We start from the raw sequence: 24,939 nt of genomic DNA, 5'->3' as shown, positions 1-24,939 counted from the left end.
TGGTTCTACCACAGTCCCATGTCAGATTTCACTTAGCAAATTGAGGAAAAAAAAAAAACTGAACAAGAAAACACCATAACCCAAACCAACCAAGCATCACCCCCCCTCCCCCATGAACAAACCAACCAACCAAACCAAAAAAACCCAAACTAAAACAACACTATGAAATAAAAAGAACTGAAACCCAAATGGGATTGCAGCAAAACGAGTGTTCCAGTTAGTCTCATGGCAGGGGATAAGCAAGCTGTATTAACTCTGGTATTTCTAAACCCCAAGACTGTGGTTTTAGTCTAGGATGTTGTCATCTGGGAACAAGAATCTGCATTCACATCACACACGTGCTGCAATCCAGGGCCCAGGACACAGCCCCACGCTGCCCTGGGCAGGGCGCAGGGCCTGGCAGCCCCAGCACTGTCCCCTGCCCAGCCCCACCCCCACATGTGCATCTAAGGCATCACTAAGGTACAGGGCCCTTTGTTAAAGTTTCTTATAATGTCTGTGCTTCTGAAGCTGTGCAAGTGTGACAAATGGTTGGGGATTAAGAATATCCTATATCAGTAACCCTCCCCACCCCTCACTCCAGCCCATCCCAGCAAACAGAACAAATGCCCCATACCTGGAGATGTTTCGATACCTGAATTATTAATAAAATAAGCATGATAATGAATAATCTATGTTAGGCATTTTCTTACCCTTTATTTTTTCATTATGATCAGAAGAGGAATATGATTAACAGCAGTTTAAACTTTAGCAGTACAATTTCAGTATTAAATATAAAACTACACTGCAAGTTGATGTGTTTTAAAAATGGTTATGTATACTCTAGCCTTAAATTTATGTATCAAATACAAGTAACTCAACTGTTTCTTGCCTTGACAATTAACATATCTAACAGGTTTCAACAAGCCAGACATCCATCTTTTCCATTAAAAAAAATAAGCAAGCACACCAACTCTTATTCATAGCAAGAGGGGTAAAGACTCAACACTTTCCTGAGTGTTGTGCAAATAATAACAGGTTCAAGAAAGTCAGTTAAATAAATGTAATGATAAACCTAAACCTAAGCTGGAGGACCTTTTGATTAACTTCATATTTCATATATTATTTGCATCAGTTGAGAGCAACATGAGTTACAGAACTTCCATGAAAACAAGCCACTTACAAGCAGGTGTTTAAGCTTGATCAGTTTATTAAAAGGATTATATGACACGGTTGCCTGCAATAGCAGGGGACTGGATCTGATGACCCAGGAAGTTCTTTCCAGTCCCATGTTTCTAAGCCATGCACCAAGTGTATCCAGCCCACACTTTCACATTTGGAAAAAGCCAAAGCCACACACACACACTCACAGGAAAAAAAAAATTTAAAAAAATTTTAAAATACCTTGATGACACCATTTCATTTTTCTAGTTATTCACTATGCAGAAGGGAACAGAGCTTAAGTCCTGTACAGAGGATACATTTACTCGAGGTTGATGTGGTACTGAAGTCAGTTAATAATTAGATACCTCCAGGCAGATTCAGTTACAGGGCATACCAACACTGCACACTGCCAGACAATTTCTAATCAAGCCAAGAACCTCTTGCAGGATGAGGTCTCTGCTAGCAAGCACAGAGCACACTGAGTAAGCTAAAAACAGCTGTTCTTAGGTGAACTACCCTACCAACCATGAGTGAATGACAGGTAGATGGTAAGAAGCATTTACCTACTAGACAAGATCTCTGCACACCCAGGCAGAAGTAATTAGTTCAGAGCTGCAACCATTGTTCCTGCCTTGCTGGTCTCTTGAGTACGTTCTCTTTAAAAGCTGGTCTACACAATCAGTGCAGCCATTCTCAAGCACTACTTTAGTATTTTGCAGTTGCTATGCAAGACTCTACTTTCAAATGGTAGTCAGACATTCCCATCGTAGAGGCCAGTTTGCTAGGACAGCATTCACAGCCACAGTATTAAGCCTTTGCAACAAATAGATATCTAAGCAATTGCCTACATTCAGCCCATCTAACTTTTAGGCACTTGGTTAAGGTGTCTGGGTCCCTTGTCACCCAGAACTCCCCCCACCCCCCAGGGGAAAAAAAGTAAAAATCACTGAAGGCAGGTAGTCTCAATTGCCTTCTGGAGGTGATTCTTGACACCCCCCCCCCCACCACTGAGCAAACCAAGTTCTTAACACACGCACCTCAGTTAGACAGGATGAATGGAGACTTGTATTTCTTTCTAGAGATGATATCAATACTCTCCAGAACCAAATGCAATCAAACAACTATGGTTTTCAACCCATTACATTTGGAAACAAAAACTTACAGTCAGTAATTATGCTGTAGTCCCTCCCTCCCAAGCATAAAAGCCTTCCACATGGAGGCTCTGCTTAAAAGAAAAAAAAAAAAAAAGAAAAAAAGAGAAGAAGCATTCTTCTTTCAGACAAAGAAGAGTGCACACGGCTGCTTTGCCACTCATTCATGGGGAAGCTGAAGGATCAGAGAACACTTATTCAGAGAACTGGAATGACTAAGCACTGCTAGTGCATGCAAAGCAGAAGTAACAAGATCGTTTTTAAATTAACCCTAGTCCTCTTCTCCACCCCACAAAATTCATGCAAGTGTTTGAGAAGTCAAGACATAATAGCCCCAGTTTCCAAAAAAGCTTAATTTGGTTTTTTAAAATACATATTGTAAAATGTCCTTCTGACTTCTTTCTGTGGGCAGATAAATGCATTTTTGGCATGTTTGAGAATCACAGATATCTATGAAGTCCATGCTGTTTAAATTCTCCCACTAGTTTTTATAACCTGTCAAAAAAACATAAGCAACCTATACATGTTTCCCCAGTACTGACATGCATGCTCAGAGCTCTCCACTGTAGTGAAATGAGGTGTTACTTCTGTGCTGATAGTTGACGAGTCAGCATTACACGACTTTGAGACCAACTAAATTAACATTGTCGTAATATGAAAGGCAAGCACAAGTTCATTTATTTATAGCAAAGGTCTTGGGTTACAGGAGGTCAGTTCTTGCCATCTTGAAAAGATAGGGGATAACTTATTGCATACATGTGCATTATAATTTAGCAGCAAGTCATTCATAGAAACACTTCCTTCCTACTGCTTTTTTGGTTTATTATCTCAATTATATATATATATTTTAACTTTACAAAGCATTTAACACCACCTTTAAGTTAATGGTCTTTTATTGGAAAAAAAAGACTAGCATTTACAACTTGGAATGGACATAAACTGTAATATCTTGAACAGCAATGTTGATAGTTGTGCTGAAGTCCACAGGCTACTCCGCCAGCTCCAAGTCATGGTACAGAAGGTTTTAAAAATATGAGAGTCCAAAGATGCTCCCTTGGTGAAGGTTTCTTTTAAAAATTTTGTGAACGGTAACAGCCTGACACCCGTTTCACTATAGTGCAATGCAGACAACGTTAAACCAGTATTTTAACACAGACATGCCATCCATAGTTAAGATCATCCTATTTTTGGAGCACACTGCTACGTACAGGAGAACCATTCAACCTTTAGGGCATTTTCTTTAAGTTTTGCATCCTTCAACCATTTTGCTGCATACCATCCTGAGGTATAAACCAATTTTAAAGTAAACCAGCTATGACAATTTATACTACAAATTGAACAGAATCCACTGTTGAACAAGAAAGTGGATCCTTTAGGTTTTTTTTCCTTTTAATACACATGTCTGACTGTGCTCAATTGTCAAGCTGCATGCATGAAAAACTGGCCAGCCCAAACAGTGTAATAGTCATTAGCAAATGGAACTTTCGAGTTCACTAAGTGCTTCCTTTTTTTTTTTATTTTCAAGGTAGTACAATTATTTATATTGTAAAACTGATGTTTAACTTTATCTTTTAGGGACAGGACCACCAACCATTACATGCAGTTTGTGGACAGAAGGTAATTTGACATTCAGTTTTGCTATACAGAAACAGAATGAATAAATGAACATTTTTTTTTTTGCAAGAGGTAAGTAAAAGATTCAATTTGATTCTTCTAGAGGAAAAAAGGTGTAAAGGAGGTCTCTTCACTTTGCAGTCATCATCTGTACGAATTCTGAAAAGATAAAGAGTCACTGTGATTTACTGTCTCCAGTGTACTTCAAATCAAAAGTGTCTAAAACACAGCTGGCATTAAAAAAAGCACCTTTCACTGCATCTAAGGTTTTGTCCACAGAAGCGGACAAGCAAATAAACTAGTGTCTCAAGTATTAAAAATTAATGCTCTATGCAACAGCCTTTCCTCTGTCTGAATAATGGTTTTGAGTCAAGACAAGCATCTTTTTACCTTCATAGTTGACTTGCCCATCTCCATCAATGTCTGCTTCTCTGATCATTTCATCTACTTCTTCATCTGTTAGCTTTTCTCCTAAGTTTGTCATAACATGGCGTAGTTCTGCTGCACTGATGTAGCCGTTGCCATCCTAGGAGAAAAGAGTTGCACAAGACCATGAACAACAATCCCGACATTGACTAACATGGAAACTACACCTAGCTTTCCAGTAACTGCTTCTGGAGCAGCCTTACAGCACCTGGGACAGATGTACAGACCTGGCACACTGTACAAATTGCAGTATGTATTAGTTCCCCCGCCTTCTGAGGCATGCATGACACCATATCCTTCCATACAATCATTGTGCTGTAATAACAACTGCATGCCTGACTTGTAGTTGTGATAAGGTATTTTTAATGTTTTTAAAGAGCTTTCAAAAATAAACACAGAAACAAAACAAAAAAAGTTTTTGTTTAGTCTCTGCTGCCTAAGCAAGGTCAAAAAGAGACCCGCTTCCCCACCAGCAAGAATGAAGTCAGCTTTCTCTTCTGTGGTAACACTGCCTCAAAAACCAGACTGCAATTATGTTAGACTTCTTGGATAAGGTGATAAAGAACAAATCAAACAAAGCATTTAAATTGTACTCATAAGGAGTTTTGAGAAGTTTTATGGCAAAATTAAAGAGAAATAGATACTTCTAAGCCAGTGTCCCCATTTGCAACATCCAAACCTAAAGTTCACTCTGAGCCACTTCAGAAATTCCATATGCTGGAAGAATACACTATCTAGTAGATAACCTACCTCAGTGGCTTTAAACACTAATCTTGTCTGCAGAAATACCCCCACATTTTCAGCAAAGTACTAGAGACAGACACTTTTTTCTATAAGAAGTAGTAGTGAAGTCTTCTTCCACACATGTATGTGCATGAGCTTTACAGCGGCACCAGCCACTACTCCACACAATTCTTGTATAAAATCTGTCATGTTCAAACAACCTGAAGAGGTGAACTCCTGTTCTAGAAAACTGACACATGCCCAGGTATTCTTAAACAAGGCCAAGGGAGCTGAGCTCTTAAGTTTTCATGAAAGCAACCTCAAACTTCACATTTTGAAAAGAGACCATGCAATACTTTGTGTCCCTCCAAATACCGATGACATAATCCTAACTTCAAAAGCTTCCATAGGTTAGTACAAAACCATGTGCATCCATGCAAATGTTTCTCCTTTCCCCCCTAAAGTCAAAAGGTAGAGAAAAATCCCCCTTCTCTACCCACATGTCTCAACCCCCCCCCCCACTCCCTGCCCCACACCAAGCATTAAGTCCCACTAATCTCTGCTTCTAAGGAAAGGCCAGAAAGTTTTCCTCATGGATGAGCCTAACACTTAGACCTCACTGTACAAAGCAAGTAGAACCAGGCTGCAACAGTCCTGGTTCTATATTCAGAACAATGTGTTATGTTTCCAACTCCTCTGTTTCTACTAGAGGACTCTTACTCGTTCTAGATGAGATAAAACACTAAGGAAAATACAGACATCATTAGTGCTTTTGAAGAGTAGCTGTACTTTTAGTAATACCTTGTCAAAGACTCGGAATGCCTCACGGATTTCTTCCTCGCTGTCTGTGTCCTTCATTTTTCTGGCCATCATGGTTAAAAATTCAGGGAAGTCGATAGTGCCATTGCCTTAATAAAAAGAAACTTCAAAAAATTAAACTTCCAAGCTTTTCTTCACTAACAAACAAACAAAAATCTGGCATTTGACTTAGCCAGGGACAAGATTTCCAGATGCTCTGTTAACTATGCTTATAGACTAACAGGTTCTTTCTAAATTGCTACCACTATCTCTTTGCTATTATAACATGCAGCAGCCAGAGCAGCCACTCTGTTCCAGCACAAAATCAACTGCTGCCTTCTTTCAAGGACAAGCCACACCATTTGCCACCAAAGCTACAACTAAAATGTCAGTCTGATGCTTCAAGGTTAACCAATAAATAGACTTATTTTTACTTCAAATAACTCCCACAAAAATCAACCTTTTAATTTCTTTATAATCTGTCAATTGTTGTGTCTTCCAGGAAGAACTCATATTAAGCTGCCATTACAATCCAAGGTTATCTAATATTTGGGAACATCACACATCACTGAACTGTAAATACTTTCTTCTTTCTAAAAAATCAACTACCTTATCAACCAAAGTTGCACACAACAAAAGCAACAAACCATTCTAAGGTGCAACAAGAATCTGCAAATTCCAGTGACACGAGAAAAGCTGACATTATTTGTTATTACTGATAAGCTTAGCTGTAGGTGTTCTTACAGGTATGTTACTGCAAAACTGAAAATCCTTGCTGACATCCAGGCCTCACCCCCAAGATTAAGCTTTTCATTCAAAGCAAAGATTTATATTTCAGGCTGCTCAAAGCTGGGGAAAAAGCCATATGGTATAGAAGTTAGATTTGTATAGTCAGGACTCGGCTCTATATGCCAAAAAGGCATATTAAGTAGTTCACAAAGCCACATTAAACAGTTTACTGTGCAAGTAAGATCTACCCTTTGATATAAAGAAGCATACAAATTCATTGTGCAACAAATGAAGTTTAAGAAAATCCTTGTATCCTAGGGATTCCAGCCTGAGACATACAAAGCTATTTATCATCATGGCCAGCTTTACGTATTGGTAAAATATGAACACAGGTCTCGCACTCATTTTTGAAAACAACCTCAATGAACATGCAGAAGTATAGCAATGCATTCTGCTGTAACCCAGATTTAAACCATTAGGCAGGCATACTTATCTGAAGTCCTCAGTCCCATTCTGTTTTAAATCCACCAGAGCAGCATTTTGGTCTGCAGCCTAAAGAAGCTACTATACACATACTCTACATACCACTGCAGACACTGAAGCTTTTCAGTTTCTGCAAAGACTTAGCAGTTCAAGTCAACTTACTTTTTTTAAGAAAGTAGCTTATTTAATATGGCCTGAAAATGCAATAATTTATACGCTTGCCAATATACTTTCACTCTTCTTTACAAAATGGTTAGAGAAAATATCACAACCAACATATAAGACTAAAGGCTTGACATCCCTGAGTAGGGGAAATATTATTCCTTTTTAAAACTGTTAGCCTATGTGGAGTTCAGAAACACAGCACGTGTTTCAATATGGGCTTTCTGGTGTTCATTTAAAATAATTCTGTTAGCCTTGATATGGGAAGGGTTTTCTGCCTTTACCTCCAATAGACCCTCTCTATCTATTAGGGATTTAATACATTAGCTAGACTATATACTCTTCCTGTTGTGCTAAACTTCCATTGAAAACACAATTCCACTTCTAACACATTTTTTGCCTTAGTCAAAACCACAGACATTGGTAAAGCTATTAAAACCAGCATGGGCTGAAAACCAGAAAAGCTGGATGGAAAGACAGGTTAATGGTAGATCAGGGCAAGTCAGCTATCAATAGGAAGCCTGTGACCCATAAAATATTAAAGACAAATAGCATAACTTTGTCTCTGCCCATTGCTTGTTTTCAGTCTCATGAATACTGCTAGCAGCTTTGACATCCTTCTGAGTTTAGAGTCTATCTAGCATTTTGAAAGTGCTATAAGAGCTCTATGTCATAGTCTTGCCAATGCAGTTTAAGCCCAGGCGTGGAGGTCATACACATTAAAGATGATCAGAGCACCTTCCCAACACTTACCATCCGCATCTACCTCGTTGATCATATCCTGTAATTCTGCTTCTGTTGGATTTTGACCCAGTGACCGCATGACAGTTCCCAGTTCTTTTGTTGTGATAGTACCATCACCATCTTTGTCAAATAGGGAAAAGGCTTCCTTGAATTCTAGAGGCAGAAACAATCCCAGTGTTTAGAGACATCACCAGCATGAGAAAACCACAGACTAAAAATGCACTCTACTGACAAAGCCTGGCACAATTCTAAGAAACATTTTTTCTCTTTATCTAACTGTCCTTGTATTGAGAGAACACTCTCAAACACAAATAAAAAATTACTTACAATACCAACACAATTTTCATAGTCAATTCAAACTTATTTCATGTAGCAATTTATCTGCATTAATAACTCCATAATTCATTTCCATGCATCTGCATCTTGCCTGAGGCACAGCTGCTCCACAAACAACAGCTGTCTGAAATAAGGAAAAGGAGCCACTGGGTTCCCTTAACATTTAACAGACTTAAAGGAACAAAGGCATTGTCATTTACCACTTATTTTTAAGTCAGCAGACAATAAGAATTAGTGTCGGCCACAAATCGGTGTCCGGTTTCCAGAAGGTCAAATAATGCTTCTCCTGACCAGCCTGAATTACAGGCAGTTTATTAAAAGATTTATTTAAAAGACACTGAATTGTAACAATGTGCAATAAACCAATGTGAGGTTTATTTGTTGCTGTTTCATTTGTAGTTGATCTTCACTCTATTAAAGAGTACCTAGGTCTCCTTTGACTCTAAGTAGTTCATTTGAATCTAGTAATTATTTCTGTTTGCCAGAAATCTAGGAGAACTTAGCTCAAGTCTGAACAGCTAAAAAAATATCATTATCTGTAGTTCAAGGAATAAGAAGTCTAAATTAAGAGGCAATGAACCAGTAATCTTCCAGAATATTTTTAGCTTGGGATTTTTTAAGTGCCTGTTTTTCAAAAGTGGCAGTACAGATTTAAAATTGTCAAAGATGTTTTTTTTCCACTAGGCTTGAGATAATATATTTTCTTTTAGTCACAAGAGCTAGCAAAAAAAAAAAATTATCATCAACACACTTACCAGCAATCTGTTCTTCAGTCAGCTGATCAGCCTACACGAAGAATAGAACATTTTAGAATATTGTTTACTGCCAGCTCTGTCAAGCCATGAGGAATTTCTTTCAATTTCAGAAGTGATTTATCATTACTCAAACACTGAAATTCTGTCTCTACAAGGAGACTGCACTCACCTACACCATGCAGCTGTTTCCAGAAACATATATGCTAACTCAGTTTGAAACGGTGTATAAAGAACCAAACACCATTCTGCAACTTGGTGAATCAGATTTGGTCCAGTGAAGGACACAGGGCAGGCTCTTTGCAAAATGCCCAAAGCCATGTGTCAGGGTTTCACAGCACATGCCATTCCCAGCAGTGCAGTGCGGGGGCACCGCACACGCGTGGGCTAAAGCTGCACCCACTGCTCCAGCCCTGCCCGCCCTCCCCAGCTCAGCGCAGCAGGCTCCAGCCTTCTGCCAGCCCCACAGGAGGGGCTCTGCTGCAAATTACATCCGATTAATTACATCACAGTGTTACAGAGATTTTTTGCCACCCCTGACAAAGAAAATTAGCTTTCACGCATCATATTATTTTTCCATTCAGTCAAGCAGTTTAAAGTGCCTCATCCTGACATGCAGGTTGTTTTATATAAAATTTTAAGTGGCAAATTTTAAAATGCCTGCTTATGACCTTCTGTACATCAAGGGGCACTGCTGCATACAAAGGTATGCAATTCAGTGGGCAATCAAAAGGGCTTTCTAGAGCTTGGCTATGATAGTCACATCCTTCCAGAAGCCTCTCCCTATATATGGATAGACCATCACAAAAAGCTCCAGTTTGGACTCAAAGGTGCTAACTAGTTCTTTATGGAAAAATATGCCTTTTCCTAGTAAAGGGAAAAAAAAGGAATTTTACATGCCTAATTACAGATAATGAAGAATACAAGGTACTAACGTGTTTTAAACACATTTTACTGCACTATTTTTACAAATAGAACAGAGAATTTTGTAGGTCAGAGAAGGTAGGCAAACCCTTCTTGCACTAAAATATTAAGTTTTAAAACCATCTAACTGCAGCAAAGAGCAACAAATACAATGGAGACTTAATCAGCTATGCAATGTTAAGCTCTTGCATGGAAAAGGATAGGGTTAAAAATCTTCTCTATATGTTAAGGAAAATACACAGATCTCATCGGTGGGGGGTTTCTTTTAAGGTCTGTATGTAATGATTAAATAATTCCCCGCATGCAGTGTGTTGGAGGAAGGAGAAAAGGGTATAAATGCTAATAGCTAAAGACAGTCTCTCCTTTAATAACTGCAAAAAGCTTGTGCTCAAAATCCGGCTCGACTTCCTGCACTCCTTGCGATTTTCCAGAAAATGCGAGGTTTCACTTAAAGATTATCTAAGGAATTTACATAACAGACTCACTGCCCTGCAGAACAGGAAACAGAGCCACACCTTGGCAAAAAACCTCCAGCCCACAGCACCAGTTCATTGCCCCATTAATCGGAGCTCGCTAAACGTTTCTAAAAATCATATTTCAAATGGGAAAAAAAAAAAAAAACCAACAAACCACAAAACAAAACCCCAGAACCTTCGCACACCCAGCGATGCCCGAGGAGGCAACCCAACCCTACATTGCCAAGGGGTTCACCTTCCCGAGGAGCAACAGGCACAGCCACTAACTATCCCCACAGCTACAGGACAAAGGTACCCAGCCAGGGCTGGAGTCATCACCCCCACCCAGCCAAGTCATCAAATCCTGTCCTGGTGATGTCAGCGTTCTCCTACGGGAAGGGGAGATGGAGAGACTCGAGGAACACCCACGTTGCCAAAAAGTGATTACAGGTCAGTCTGCAACTGTTTCTCCGCTCTCGTAGGAAGCGAAAAACCGCGGGGAAAATCCCAGCCCTTCCTCTTGCTCTCTTTTGCGAGCACTCCGCGGATGATGCGATGCGTTCCGGCGGGCATCGCCCGGCCGGCGGGGCGGGAGGCTCGCAGTCCGCCGGCGCAACAGGCGCCCTTTCCGGCCAGCAGCCACCCACTGCTGCAGTGCGTCCCCGTTTCCCCTCCCTCCCTCTCCAGCCGGCAGCCACACCACGTCCTCATCACCCAGCCGCGAGGGCTCCCGGGCTCCGCGGCCAGCTTTCCCTCCCCATCGCCTTTCCTCCAGCGGGCAGCCGGGGCAGGAGCTCTTCCCCCGCAGAGCCTGGGGAGAAGGGAGGCTGCGCCCCTCCCGCCCCGAGCCCCCCGTGCGGGAGCTGGGCCGCGTCCAACCGAGCAACTCGCACAACGCCCCGGTCCCCGCGGCCGGCGGGTGCGCGGGGGCCGGGAGGAAGAGGAGGAGACATGATGTAATGCAGACAGCGATGGGCTTCGCCGCCGCGGCTGCGTTTTTTGGGGGGGGACTGGGGAGGACGGCGGGGGCGCAGTAGCTGCAGAGCGGTGCCCTCCCCCGGCCGCCCCCCCGCTCCCTGCGCAGTGCAGCTGGTGCCGGAGCCGAGCGGGATCCTCGCCCGCAAACCCGCGCCCCGCCCCGCAGCGCGCCCTACCCGGTGCTGGGGCCGTAGCCCCGGGGAGACGCGCCCGGCCCTTTCCGCAGGGGAGGGAAGGCGAGGCGGGGCGGGAGGGCGCGGGTCCGGGGCGCCCACACGGCAGGCCCAGGGAAAGGGGAAGGAAGCGGCGGAAGAGGAAGGGCCGCAGCTCCGCAGCGATCCCGCGCAAGGCGGCGGGGGGTAGGGAGAGGAAGAGTCCGCAGCCACCGACCCCCTCACCCCGCGGAGCCCCGGGCGGGAAGGGCCCCCGCGAGGCTCTCCCCACCCCCGCTTCTCCCCGGGAATAGCCCGGCTCCACCAACCCGACCGTCCCCAGCTCCGCAGCGAGCGCACTGCACACCAGCCCCCGCGCCAGCCCGGGCACCCCGCGCCGCGCCCGGCGGGTCGAGCGAGCGAGCGAACGAACGAGCCCCCTACCATGGCGCGGCGGCGGCGGGCCCGGCGGCGGCTGCACGAACTGCGCGACCACAAGCGGCGGCTGCTGCTGCCTCCTCCCGGCGCGGCTCACAGAGTGCTGGGGCTGTGAGCCTGCGCCGCCCGCTATATACGTGGGGCTGTATCCCTCCGCCGGAGCGGGGCCCTTTTCCCTCCTCCCCGGCGCGGTATGTGCGAGGTGACTGCGGCGGGCGGCCCTGCCCCCTCGGCGGCCCGGCCCCTCCCCCGGCGGGGCCGCTCCCGCAGCGCCGCGGCCGAGCGCCCCGAGGGGCGAGGGCAGCCGGCTGCCGGCGGTGCCTCTTCTCTGCCAAGCGCCGGTGCAGCCCGCGGGGAGCTGCCTCGCGGGGAGCCGCCGCTCCCAGGCTGGAGCCCCTGGAGCGAGGGCATGTCGGCCGAGCTGGTGCTTTTTTTATTTTCTAGACAGCATCCCCGCCGGAGGGTTGGGCCTGCGCTCCCCCGGGGAGCCCGGAGCGGCACCTGCGAGAGGATGACGGCGCGGGGAAAGGGGAAAACGTTAATAAAGGACTTTTTTTTTTTCGGTGGCAAGGCGTGTGTGACAGCGACTGTGAAACTAAAATGTTGAAGCGAGCACAGCTGCCTTTTTATTAATCAGGGCTTTTGTCAAGCACCAAAATTCAGGCGACGCCGAAATTTAATCCAGAATCGGATGGTCTACAACCGGGGTGTCACTTCAGCCTCTTCAGAATTCTGCAAATGAGAGGCAGCAAAAGCATGTCCTGATTCAGTGTTTTCTTCATTTCTTCCCTGTCAGCTCTGAGGATTTTGTCCACACTGGTAACAACCCCCAACATTTTTTGTAGTATTCACACTGTACCTCCTTTAACAGGCATGGAAGCACAAACATGGAGCCACTTTGGAATCTAGTCTTTTGGTTCCATCCATGACAGGTTCCCTTAGATTTTGAGATTTGTTGTAGTTCGGGATATTTTTATTTTAAGGTTTTCGTTTGGGCCTCTCTCTGGATTGGGAGGCTTCCAGTATTTCCAGTGTAGTCATAATTCTGATAAATCTGCTTGCAGTAGAGCACTAAATCTTTCTAAATTCATTTGTCTATTCTGTGTTTTTTTTTTTAAATCATGCATACTTTCAGAGTTTGAAATAAAGACAAAATCAGCTTGGTTCTGTTTGTTTAACAGTTTCAATAGCTCTGCCACTGAAGTTACAATTTATTTGCTTGCCTTTCTGGAACATAGTGATAGGCTGGCAAGGACAACAGTTACCTGTTTGCAATGTAGAGGGATTTCTCAGGAAACAAAAAAGCACATTTAATGTGTCAACTTTGGTTCCCAAACCATTCTAATATTTGTATAGGCTCTACTATATCGAATGGTGTCAGAAAACCAATTTGCAGCTGGCTAGTCTGCAAATGATAGGTTTTTAGACAGCTTCCATTTTAGATGTAGAATGCCCATCCTCCTATTTTTTAATATGCCTTTTTTGTTTTTTTACTGAACAGTGATGCTGATTTTTTTTTTTTTCCATGTGGAAGAACATGCGAATAATTGATCTTTCAATCCAGACCAGCAATTTTAGGCTCTTATTTTCCTAGCTTAACATCTTTCTGGAAAGCATGGCGCAATGTTTGATTGGTGTAAACTACTAGAGTGCTTGCTTGGATAAGTGAATCTTGGAACTCCCTGAGACTCACAGGGACATGTGAAGAACAATGTTCATGTACAAATTGTACAGCTTATTGTGCTGGTCTTACACAGGTGAAGATCTCATTGTTTAAACACTGAATTCTACATAAATATTGGGCTATATAAATTTGTACAATTATCTTGCAAAGAAAATGTATTATCAGAAGAACAATTTTACCAACATTTAAATGTGACAGTTTAGAATGTATGTGCTTTATTTCAATCTCCTTAAAGTTAATTTTAAGCACATGTAATATGTTTTTCCATTGATCCAAATCTTCACTTGTTAAAAAAGTGAAGGGATTAGATTTATCAGTTGAGGAGAGACTATAAGACAAGTAATTAAAATTTATGTAGATTCTCTTACAAACTATCAGCATTACAGCGTTTGGACATACGTGATGAAACTTGGAAATGTGAAGTAGAAAGCCACTCAGTAACATTCAATGAGTGTTGCCAAAGATTAACAGGGCCTTTGAGTAGAAGGATTGCTGTGCATTTATTCCTATTACTTTTTTTATCTTTATCCTTTTGTGTCTACTTTTCCTAACTCTTGATGGATCATCTTAATAATTTATTTATATTTAAAATGAAATCTGGAAATCAAGTTACTCTTAAAGTAGTTTGGAATATAGTTATCTTGCTTCATTTAAAAAAAAATCAGGATGATCAAGTAAGGTGCCACAGTTGAGTTCTGCAGTACTTTCTATCTAAATTGCATCATTCTGTGTTTGAAAATATTTCACAGCTCATGTTCCAAAATACCATTCTGACTAAGGGGATTTTTTTTCCCTAATTTGACATATGGCAGCGATAAATGTAAACAAAACAGAATACTAATCTTCTGCTACTTATTTAATGCAAATAAAAAATCATCTCAATTGGCATCTCCCTGCTCCTTGTAAATTTGCTTTCACTCAATTGTACAGCCAAACCTTGACCCGTAGTCTTTGTTCTCTTAAAATTTACATTCAGTTGTGGGCAGGCAAGAAATGCCCCTGTCATTCCAATGATATACAATGTCAAATGATTTGCCAGGATCTTCTACAGCCTCATTCAAAATCTCCTGAATCTCAGTGGGAGCTGGACTGGGCCATGGAATTACTCAGTGTTTGTGCCTGACACCAGAGAACTTGGCCATCCCATTGCCATAGAGCTTTTCTGTGAACAGAGGGCTGTGCAGTAGCTATTAAGATGAATTTTGACTGGATAAATTTATTGTTCGAAATTACTTTACTTTCTAAGCATGCTCTTGTTGACCTGTGTTTGAACTGTAATAGTAAGAAAATATTATTTCATAAATTTATTTATAAAATAAACAAAATGTTTGCAATGGAAGACTTGCAACCATTCTACCCAGTATTATATTCCTAAATTTTGCCTTGCTGTGATGGTAAGATTATAGTCTTACAGTTGGTCTTTGTTTCGGCAGAGATTTCACACGTCCATTCCTTGGGAGCAGCCTAAGATATAAGGAGGAATTCTGTTGAGAATCTGACAAAATAATAAACCTTACTACTTACATACAAGGTGTGCTTTTTCAGCTTCAGATGTTTATTGACATGAGAACAGGAACATGGCCTCACACATATTAACTGTTTTCTTATATATATGTAACCTTAAAAAACCCCAAAAAAGAAATGAAAACATTCCAGAGACATCTGTCCTGAGAGAATGTATGTGAGAACAGATGGACAGAAGTTTGTCATATCATTAATGCACAGCTTGGAGGCTGATATTATGGCAATAAGCATAGAAAACCAGTTTATAATATGTTAGAAGTACAAGAAGACAAAATCAAGTATATATGTGCATGCAACATCCATGCAACTGGAAAATAATAATGATTAGTTTTCATGGGTATAATACTGCCAGTTATATGTGTGAGCTACCCAAATTAGATTTATTGTACTGTTTTACAAGTCAACTGGAATTCTCTTGGTATATCAATTTTTTACACTGTCTACAAAATTCTCTTCAAATTGGCAATGTTTTTTGGGGAGACCTTTTTCCACAAAAATTAGTGAGTTTAAATGCCATTGGCAGCTGTGAAAACCTAAGCAAGTATCTTTATAAACTATAAGCATCACTAAGATTGCAAATAAGTGGGTGGAACTCCATTTAAATAAAAAGCTAGAACATATATTTTTACAAGAGGTGAAAATAAAAGTTGCTTTCATGTTAACATTCAAAGTTGCAGATCTTTAAGCATTTTTAAATGGGTCCATACATATTCCTGTAGGTAACTGTTTCTTTTCCAAGAGATTTAAAAAAAAACTAAATTCCTCAATCTTTTATATGTTTGTAATTTAATTTATATTTGCTTAATTCCCACTGGTGTGCATCAATAATCACATACAGTTATGGATTTTCACTGAGCATTTAGTGTTTGGAGGCCATCTATGTAATTGAATAATCAGCGATTGTTACCTACGTTGAGTGCCTGTTGTCTTGTAAAGTTTTAGATGTTTATATGAAACAAATTTAACCATTAGTTAGAACTAAATTATTTGCACATGGTAATTAAATTAGTGAGTCCTTTTTCATGTACCTATGTAAAATGGTATCCTTGAGACCCAATAATTTGAAGTTTCATATTTTAAACTTAGCATAGTTTGAGTTGAGAACCTTCAAGATCCTGTCTTAAAAATACTTGTAAATGTGGGAATTACAGACCTGCCTCCACATATAGTCTCACTCATATATCTTGCAGATTAAACATCACAAAACAATTCTTTTAAACCAAAGGTTTCCCTATTTTTTTTAACACTTGCAATGTAAAGTAAATGAAAAAAACCCAAAACTTTTCCATGCAGTCTTAAAACCCCCAATCTTTCTTCATAATCCTATCAAGAGTTCTCTAGAGACATTGGAATATGTGAAAACAGGATTTTCCTTCTGAGTTTTTGCAATTGCCAGTTTCATAGAAAGGTAAACATTGGATGATTCATTATATAAACAATTCACTCACTCCATTTTTCTGGCTTGTTACCATTAGTGTTTTTACAGAAAAAAGCTACATTGTAGCACTATTTTTCAAGACTCAAATGCAGAAGAGGGAAGAATATTCATGTATTGTGTGTTTGCTAAGTATTACATATTTTTACATAATGTTGTCAAGCATACCTAGGTCTTGATAGATACATGTGTGATGATGAATCCAGGTAATACATCTGTCAAAGGAAGGTAATATATTTTAAAATATTCTGTATGGAACAATACTTACAGGAATGGTTATTCTAATGATAGGGAAAACTCTTGTTTCTAATTTCAGTAGAGGGATTCTTCAATTTTTTAAGTGATATAATGTAACAAACAAGCTTTTTTTTTGTCAGAGTCACCTTATTAGGAATGTCTTGAGTTTACATTTTATTTCTTAAGACAACACTGGAAAAATAAGTGGGCCAAAAACTAGTTTACTTTATATATACTATATAGTCTATATATTAAATTTCTGCATTATAATTGATAAAAGCTGAACAGCTGTTGCCATTAGCTACAGATTTTGAACTAATATATAGCTTATAATGGTACAATAAACAATGGTAAACAAATATCCTTCAGAATTTAAGTGCTGAAGAAAGGCTGGAAACCATTTTGTTCATCCAGAGTAATGTTGTTCCTCATGTTAGTTTGTCCTGTTTAACATAGGAAAAAAAATCTTCACAGATATTTAGGACTGCTTTTTTGCATTATGGAAATTATTAAATTAGCTGTTTGCATTGTTTTTTATACCTCCCCTTTGACCACAAGTAAATAGTTTTCATCTGAATACTCCTGTAGGGAAAATTGGGGTATCAATTTTGAAATAGAAGTTCCAGATAAACTTTAAAAAGATAAGAATATATATAATATAGGCAGACAGATATTTAAAATCCACAGATACCTCCTGTAATGGCCAAGCCTCCTTTACTTAACTCCAAGTTGTATTTGTGTAGTAGGTCTATATTTAATGGAATTTCTTTGGGTCAGGTGGAGCTGTCATAAGTCTTCATGCTACAGCTAATGATAAAAAATTAACTCAAAATATGCAGTTCAAGGGTGATCATAATTTTAAATCAGAATCATAATTTCTGGTACAGATTTTCAGCAATGTAAACATGCCCTGAAGTCAATAAATCCATATTAATCTGCATGAGTTAAGGATTTATTCTTCCCTTCCTTTCCCTCACACACTTGAATCAAGATGTTTCAATAAGTTTGGGATAGAATCTCATTTGAGGATAAAAAGCTACAAGATCAAAACCACCTGAGTTAATAATGGATGTCAAATACTGTCATCTAAGACACATCCAGCATTCTAATCTGCCATACAGCAAAGCTGGCCTGAGGTGGGAAGTACAGATACAACCCAAATTATAAATGCTGGAAGTCAGCACCATTGCCAAATGACACTTCTTCCTTTATCTTACATACAGGAAGAAAATTAGGGAATCATTTCACTTCTTTGGATAGCTATTTTATGTTGTTTGTGAATGCACCAGTAATAAACCCACCTCATAATGAAATAACTTCTCCAACTTATCAACACTTCTGGGGAGACAAAAACCCTATGTTTTTTAACAACCTTGAGGATAAGATGCTTTTCTAGTATAAAATTATAAATTCCAATCTCTAACCTGTTGTTCAAGTGCCAATAGACTGCCTCTCCCCTGGGAACATTCCATGGCAGTACCTAGGAAGTCCTCTCCTGAGGGCTCGTCTCTTTTAATACTTTTGGTGAACAGGGACATTTGATGCCTCCAGAAGGTAGGTTCTGATATCCCTCTTAAGGTTTCACTTTGATCCAGTTCTTTGTGTAGACATTTAGGTTTTAGTTTTGGGGATGCTAGCTCATGTGAAGCTCAGACTCTTAAAATGTCTAACCCTCAGAGTATGCGTTTCCATCCTAAAGCAACTCCCATCATTGCTGAAACTCCAGAAATTATACCAAGAAAAGCCATCTTTTTTTGTAAACTTGGAAAGTAGAGCTGTCCCATGAGGCTTCATATTCTTCCCCACATTTTGTGAGGCTACAGTTCCCATCAGCAATTAAACCTCTCTTCTGCCTGCTTTATTCTGAGGCTACCAGCTTCTGTGGAATAAAAATATGCCTAAAATCCAGTCTGACCCAGGCATGTAGCACTTTGTGCACACCTTTCCTGGCAAGCAGCATTGACCTTCCCCACAGTATGGCTATTTGTTGTTATTTTTGTGGTAGCAGAAGTATTCTAGTTGCTAATGAAGTACTTATATTTAGTAAGTGCACTATTATGTGCTGGCTGTGAAGCTGTCAGCAGCGCTGTTAAAGAGCACAAGCCTAACACAAAGGTGCACTGCACTGAGAATGGGGGGTTTTATGCTATATAGAAGGGAAGTACATTTAATGAGTTTATTTTGGTTAGCCTTCGGCTTAGTTTCAGGTCTGCCAATACTGACATCATTTTTCCAAGCAGGGAGCACCATCTAAGACTTCTCTGCATCACTATCCTCGGGGTGGGCCTGTGTGTGGGTTGATACAGTGCTCAGCACTCCAGATCATTTCACTTTGGCAACCATTCTGCTTCTGCTGTCTCTATCTCCATATTCTATTTTAGGGGCTTACGGAGCACCAATCCACTCAACTAAAATATAACTGAAACAAGATATTCAGCATTAAATAAGCAAAAAGCAAAAGACTCAAAATAGGCTATTTTGTTATTATTATTATGGGGTTAAATCACTTAAACATAGATATCTTCCTACTCCTCCTCCCACATCTTTCTTCATCTCTTCTTGTTCTCTCAGGACGCACTGATGGCCCACGGGTTTGTGCAGGAATAAAAAGAACTCTGTTCTATGAGGGGGTCCATGGGTGCCAAGTAGTCATCTAGCTTAATTCTTGAAAAAAATGTTATTGTCAGAATTTTGTCTGTCCTGAGATCCTTGCGGCAAACCCTCAGTCACCAGTGGGGCCAGGGAGCATCCTTTAGAGAGAGAGCGATCTCGCATGGCAGAATTGTGTGGGCATGAAAACACAGCTACCCAGAACCTGCACTTCAAAGTGAAGTGGATTTATTACGTGCACAGCGGGCATGGGGAAGCAGGTGGATTTATTTTCAAGCAGGTACACCTATGGCAGGTGTTTGGAAGGATACAGAGGAATAGCTGTCCGTATGCTGGGGAGTTCAGCCCGCCACAGAGGATCCAAGCTGCCGGTCAGACACGGGCTGCCCTCACGCCCTGCCGCTCGCCTCTCCGCAGCCGCCCGGCACTGCGGCTCTGCCGGCGCTGCCGCGGCGCACCGCAGCTGCCCGAGCGCCGCCGCAGGACTCTGGGCTGTGCCTCCCGCAGATGCCGCTCGCAGCTTGGCACAGGCAGCTCTGCAGCTCCTCGGGAGGCACCTGGGATTCGCCTGAACCGAGGCTTTGGCTCGGCTCGGCGCTGCTCATTCTCCCGCTCTCCGGCAGGAACTGCCGATGGCGACTATCGTTACACCAACAGCAAGGGCCCGGGCGACACTGCACAAACCGTTTCGCTTTCCCGGAGCCCCCAGCGGCTCGCCAGGGAACCTTCCCCCCCCACCCCCGCTTTCTCGCAGCCAACGAGGCCGCAGCGGGAGGGCTCTGTGCCGAACTCGGCGGCCGTTCGCTGCCCGGGGCATGGCGGCTCCCCCTGCGCGGTGCCAGGTCCCGCAGCGCAGCGAGGGGGAGGCAGCGCCGGGGCGGCCGCTCCGACCCCGCTCGCTCCGTCCCCCGCGGGCAGCTCCCCCAGCGAGCCGCGGGCCGGCGGCGGGACCTATATGCTCTCGCGGAAGGTTACTGCTGTTCAGCACGGCAGCGCCCGACGGAAGCGGTGCTGAGGCATCTGAGGCAGCACTTTGTCTAGGAGCGCCTGATTGGCTAACGGGACTCCGCAATGGTTATCTGCTAAGAGTCAAGGCCTCTGATTGGCCGCGCGGTACCTGCAATGCGTCAAGTGAGGATGCTGGGGTGCGCGTGCCAGAGCGCTGGCGGGGGGCGGCCGCGGCCCCACCGGGAATGGCGGCCCGCAGCCGCCGCTGTGCGCAGCGCCCGCCGGCTCCGGCCGCTCCCGGCACTTCTGGGCAGCATCAGCAGTCCCAGCGGAACGCTTGCCGTCTCTTCGTACCGCTGCAGCTTGCAGCAATAGCAATTGCTTTGCTGATGAGCCAGAGCTGGCAGAAAGAAGCTGTTCCTCAGTCAGTGACCTCTTCAGAGCAGGGTTTCTACGTAAAAAAGCGGCAGAAAGACAAACCCGCTTTTCTCAATCCTTTTCTACAACACAGGGTACCAGAGGTGCAAAGTGTGGGCAGAACAAACCTGCTTGGGCTGCCCTTCCACTGCCGTGTGAGAAGCGTCTCTTAGACCGCTGCTCCAAGTGACAGCTTGAGTGGCAGCTGGGGGAGGATATGCACGGCGAAGTGATGACTGATCGCTGAAATATCTTGCTGAAACGCTGCAAAATCTTTCAGCACAAAAAAGATGCTTCTGCAAAATTAGCCCTGAACTGCGAAGCTGTGCCGGGGCACACAAGGTTGGCCTGCATCCATGTGGGGATGGTAGCCCCCTTGGGCCTGGCCAAAACCCAGTACAGTCCTGTTGCATAAGGAGCTGCAGAGATGCCATAGCCACTTGTGTGCGGTTTTTTGTATGTCTCTAAATGAAATAAGCATAGATAAACCAGAAGCAGTGAATGTCATCTATGCACTAGTAAGAAGCTTACAGGACTGCTTTAAAAGCGATGGGGGTTTCAAAACAGCAAGAACTTCCTGGCAGATCTGTGAAACTTGATACAATAAGTGTCTAAAGGTAGAAGTAGGTTATAGACACTCATCATCTAAATTCTTCAGTATTTCTGTTACTGGAGTGTTTTCATTGCTCTTTTTCAAATTCCCATTCTTGAAGAGTGAGTCAGCAAGAAGCCTGTGAATGTGTCAGGGAGCAGTGTTTTAAATAAGGTTTTGCTGCTAAGCAATTATTAAAGAGCATGTTTACATATGAAAAAATTACAAATTTGCATATGAACATAACAGCCCAATTTTTTCACTCTAGTGTAAGTTTTTTCCTAACTACAGTTTTCAGGATGACTTTCTGATGTGTTAGTGTAGGAATTTTGAGTTAAATTCCTTGGTAATTTATTTTCTTTGTTCTGTTTGGTTACCTGGAAGTAGATCAGTTTTTAATTTAAAATTATCGTGATTTCCTTTTCAAAGCTATACTGAGTATAAACTGCTTTCCTGCTGGCATGAACACTTCTTACTGTCTTTTTTCCAAATAACTCCTTCAAAATATTAAAAACAATCTAACCGCTTTCCCTTGTAATCCTAGCCAAGTGGAACAAGTGCAATGAAACCTTTATGGGAAGATTATATGCCTGTGTAATTATAATGTTTATGAGTCCAAGTGTGCTAAAGTGAAACATAAAAGTGAGACTGCAAACTCATTCTGTTTCTTACCTGGTCATTTAAAGTATGATAATGTGTGGTAATGTTTTTGAAGATTTCATGTTTATACACCTTAGGTCTAAAACAGGTTGATGTCTTAACAAATGGAAAGGAAATTGGTTTAAAGCATTGCTAAAGGCATCACCTTCTTCTGGAGTATTTTCCAGAACAACCTAATGTGACTCATAAAACAAATGTGTTATACTAATTTACTATAATAATACTATAATGACTGTACAAATAATAGAACTACATTAATGTCAGAGAATCTGGAAAAAGCTTTTAGAAGTGACAGCATCCCATCATTCAATGGGAAATAAATATACTAATTTTAGGTTAACACATAAGTCATTGTTGCCCCAAACTATCTCCTGTAAAGCAGACTATTTAAAATATAACATCAGGGGCTTCAGTGTGTTCAGGGCAGCAATATATTCTTATAATTAGCTTACAATGACCAAAAGTCCTAGAATGAATCAATGGGAATAAAAACCAATTACGTGTTTATTAGAAAGAATTACATTGATCAAGTAATGGTAATTCCCAGTCAATAGCTATGAGTAATGATGCTTCATTTTATTTTTTTATAGGTGCTTTATGTAGACCATGTCAAAATCCATCAGGGTGTATGGCAAAGGCAACATAGGGTAGTAAGCAGAGTTCATTACAGTTCTAACTATATCACATTCTAAACATTCTGAGTGAAAACATGCCTCATCAATTCAAAGCAACCATTTAAAGAACACTGTATATACAGCAATGTCATTACACCAACATCTGTTAAATGTATGCAGGTCTGCCATCTTATGGAGCCTGAATGGTACTGCCAAATAACAGACTGTGGAGCTACATGTTTGTGTTAGGTGAATAGTATGAATTTTTCCTTTACAGGTAATGCATGCTTTATTCTAAAACTTGCACCATTTGGATGCACTCCTTCTATTTGATTTGTATATTTGTGGGATTTATGTGTGCATGCAAGTGTACACGTGTAAACACAATCAAATAAAGGTGTTACACCACAAGTTTAAGCATATAAAAGCTGGGAAGAGTTGAAGTTAAAGTCGATTGTTTACATTATATGACAGCATATAATGTAATGTTTAAGCATATAAAAGCTGGGAAGAGTTGAAGTTAAAGTTGGTTGTTTACATTATATGACAGCCTAGACCAACATAATCATATGCAATTTTTTGGGGAAGCTCTGTTGGATCTGTCTGATTCGGCATTCAGGTTAGATGATGCTATTTAGTAAGTGGCTATTCAGAATTTTGCTTTAGCAGCTTTGTTTGGAGCGTGACTGTGCTGTATTTTCTGCAAGCTAGTCAAGTCATGTTCTAAAGATGAAATTATTAACTCCTTTATGGGCTTTTCTACAGCTGTTATTATTAGAGTATAATATGAACAGTTTGGAATTAAGTTTGTACAGGCCAAAGCAGATAATCATCATGGCAATATTCAGTGATTAAATTTTGGCACAGCTATTAAAGTTGCTAAAATGTTGCTTGTTTGTTTGTTTTATTTTCTATTTTTATAAAAGCTGATGTAAGATAAACTTGATAAGTGACTTTTGGGTCAGCCAAGAATAAATGCACAAGAACACAAGAATGTTATAATTAGTACCTCAAGTATTATTATACATTATTTTCTCTTTAACTGGTGCAAATTTATTTTTAGGTGAAAAGGATTCTTCAGGAAGGCCTTATTACTTTGCTGTTGAAAAGTTTAAGGTGAGTTAGGAAAGTGGTTGATCTAAGTGGTTGTGACACAGTCAGATACTGTGGTAGAACACTTAAGATAAGCAAATTGTCCAGCATTCAGTAAAGTTTTGCAGAGTTTTACCAGCTGCTGGAAAATCTAGTAGCGCCTGGAATCTAAACATGTAGGAGGATGGCTGATTTTTCCCAGTTGTACCTGTACTAGAAAATACTCTACATTACACTTTTTCCATTTAGTGTCATTTGCAAATATTCATATCTACCCTGATATTCTTGCTCGAAAAAGACACTAAGCACAAATTGCCATTTACATTACTGTCAACTGAATTTGATGATGTGAACGTACCACCACAAAGAAGTCTTAGCATAATTGGTTTTCACTATTTGAATCAGTTTGTTATCATCATATATACATTTTTATTTGTCTTTCATCTAAAGGCTTTACAGTTTCAGACAGATGTTAGGTAACCTTGGCATTTTGTTTAAGGAAGTTATCTTGTCTCAAAGGTCATGCCACGTGTTACTGTGTCTTAAACAGTACAAAATAACACATCTTTTTTTTTTCAGTCAACAAGAAGTTAACCTGTAGATCTGTAAACCACACGTTATATGATAGCAGCAAATTTTTCCATGTCCAAAATTTACATTATCTTTGAAGTGGATGGTTTTAAAGGTGGATACAGACACACATTCAAACCATTGCTATATACATGTCTCACTGGAGACCTGCTGCCAGATGCAGATACCAGAGGAGTATTCCATAGTATGTAATTCTGAGCTCGAGGCGTGGTCAGACAGGTGCCTCCTCAGCATGACAGCCAGTGAGCATGGTGTTTGCTAAGTGCATTGATGACATGTGTATTACAATGCAAACAATCTCCTGCTGCTATATCTATCCACATATTTTTATGAAGGACTTAGGAATGACGGCAAATTGGCATAAGGGTATGATTTTTATATGAGTGGCATTCATCTGACAAATTCCTAGCAACTGCAATATTAACTCCTTTGTAGCTGCATTATACAACTCTCAATATTATATGAAATAGTTTTAAGCCATCCTCCATTGAATTTGACTCTTACCAAGTTAGGGAATATAGTTTCTA

The 24,939-nt window shown here is 41.3% G+C and overlaps 1 protein-coding gene across 2 annotated transcripts; it reads right to left on the bottom strand.

Moving 5' to 3' along the window:
* Window positions 1-672: 672 nt before the first annotated feature.
* On the bottom strand, window positions 673-12,113 carry CALM1 (calmodulin 1). Of its 2 annotated transcripts, none has more exons than XM_072929347.1 (6): window positions 10,870-11,134; window positions 9,065-9,095; window positions 7,983-8,126; window positions 5,859-5,965; window positions 4,299-4,434; window positions 673-4,067 (listed from the first exon to the last, which is right to left on the bottom strand). In XM_072929347.1, exons 3-6 carry the CDS (start codon window positions 8,050-8,052, stop codon window positions 4,039-4,041), a joined length of 342 nt encoding a protein of 113 aa, XP_072785448.1. In that variant the 5' UTR covers window positions 8,053-8,126; window positions 9,065-9,095; window positions 10,870-11,134; the 3' UTR covers window positions 673-4,038.
* Between the last annotated feature and the right edge of the window lie 12,826 nt (window positions 12,114-24,939).

This window comes from Taeniopygia guttata, chromosome 5 (assembly GCF_048771995.1).
Source record: "Taeniopygia guttata chromosome 5, bTaeGut7.mat, whole genome shotgun sequence".
NCBI lineage: Eukaryota > Metazoa > Chordata > Aves > Passeriformes > Estrildidae > Taeniopygia > Taeniopygia guttata.
Note: the sequence above shows the minus strand (reverse complement) of the source record. Positions and strands in the feature narration are given on the sequence as shown.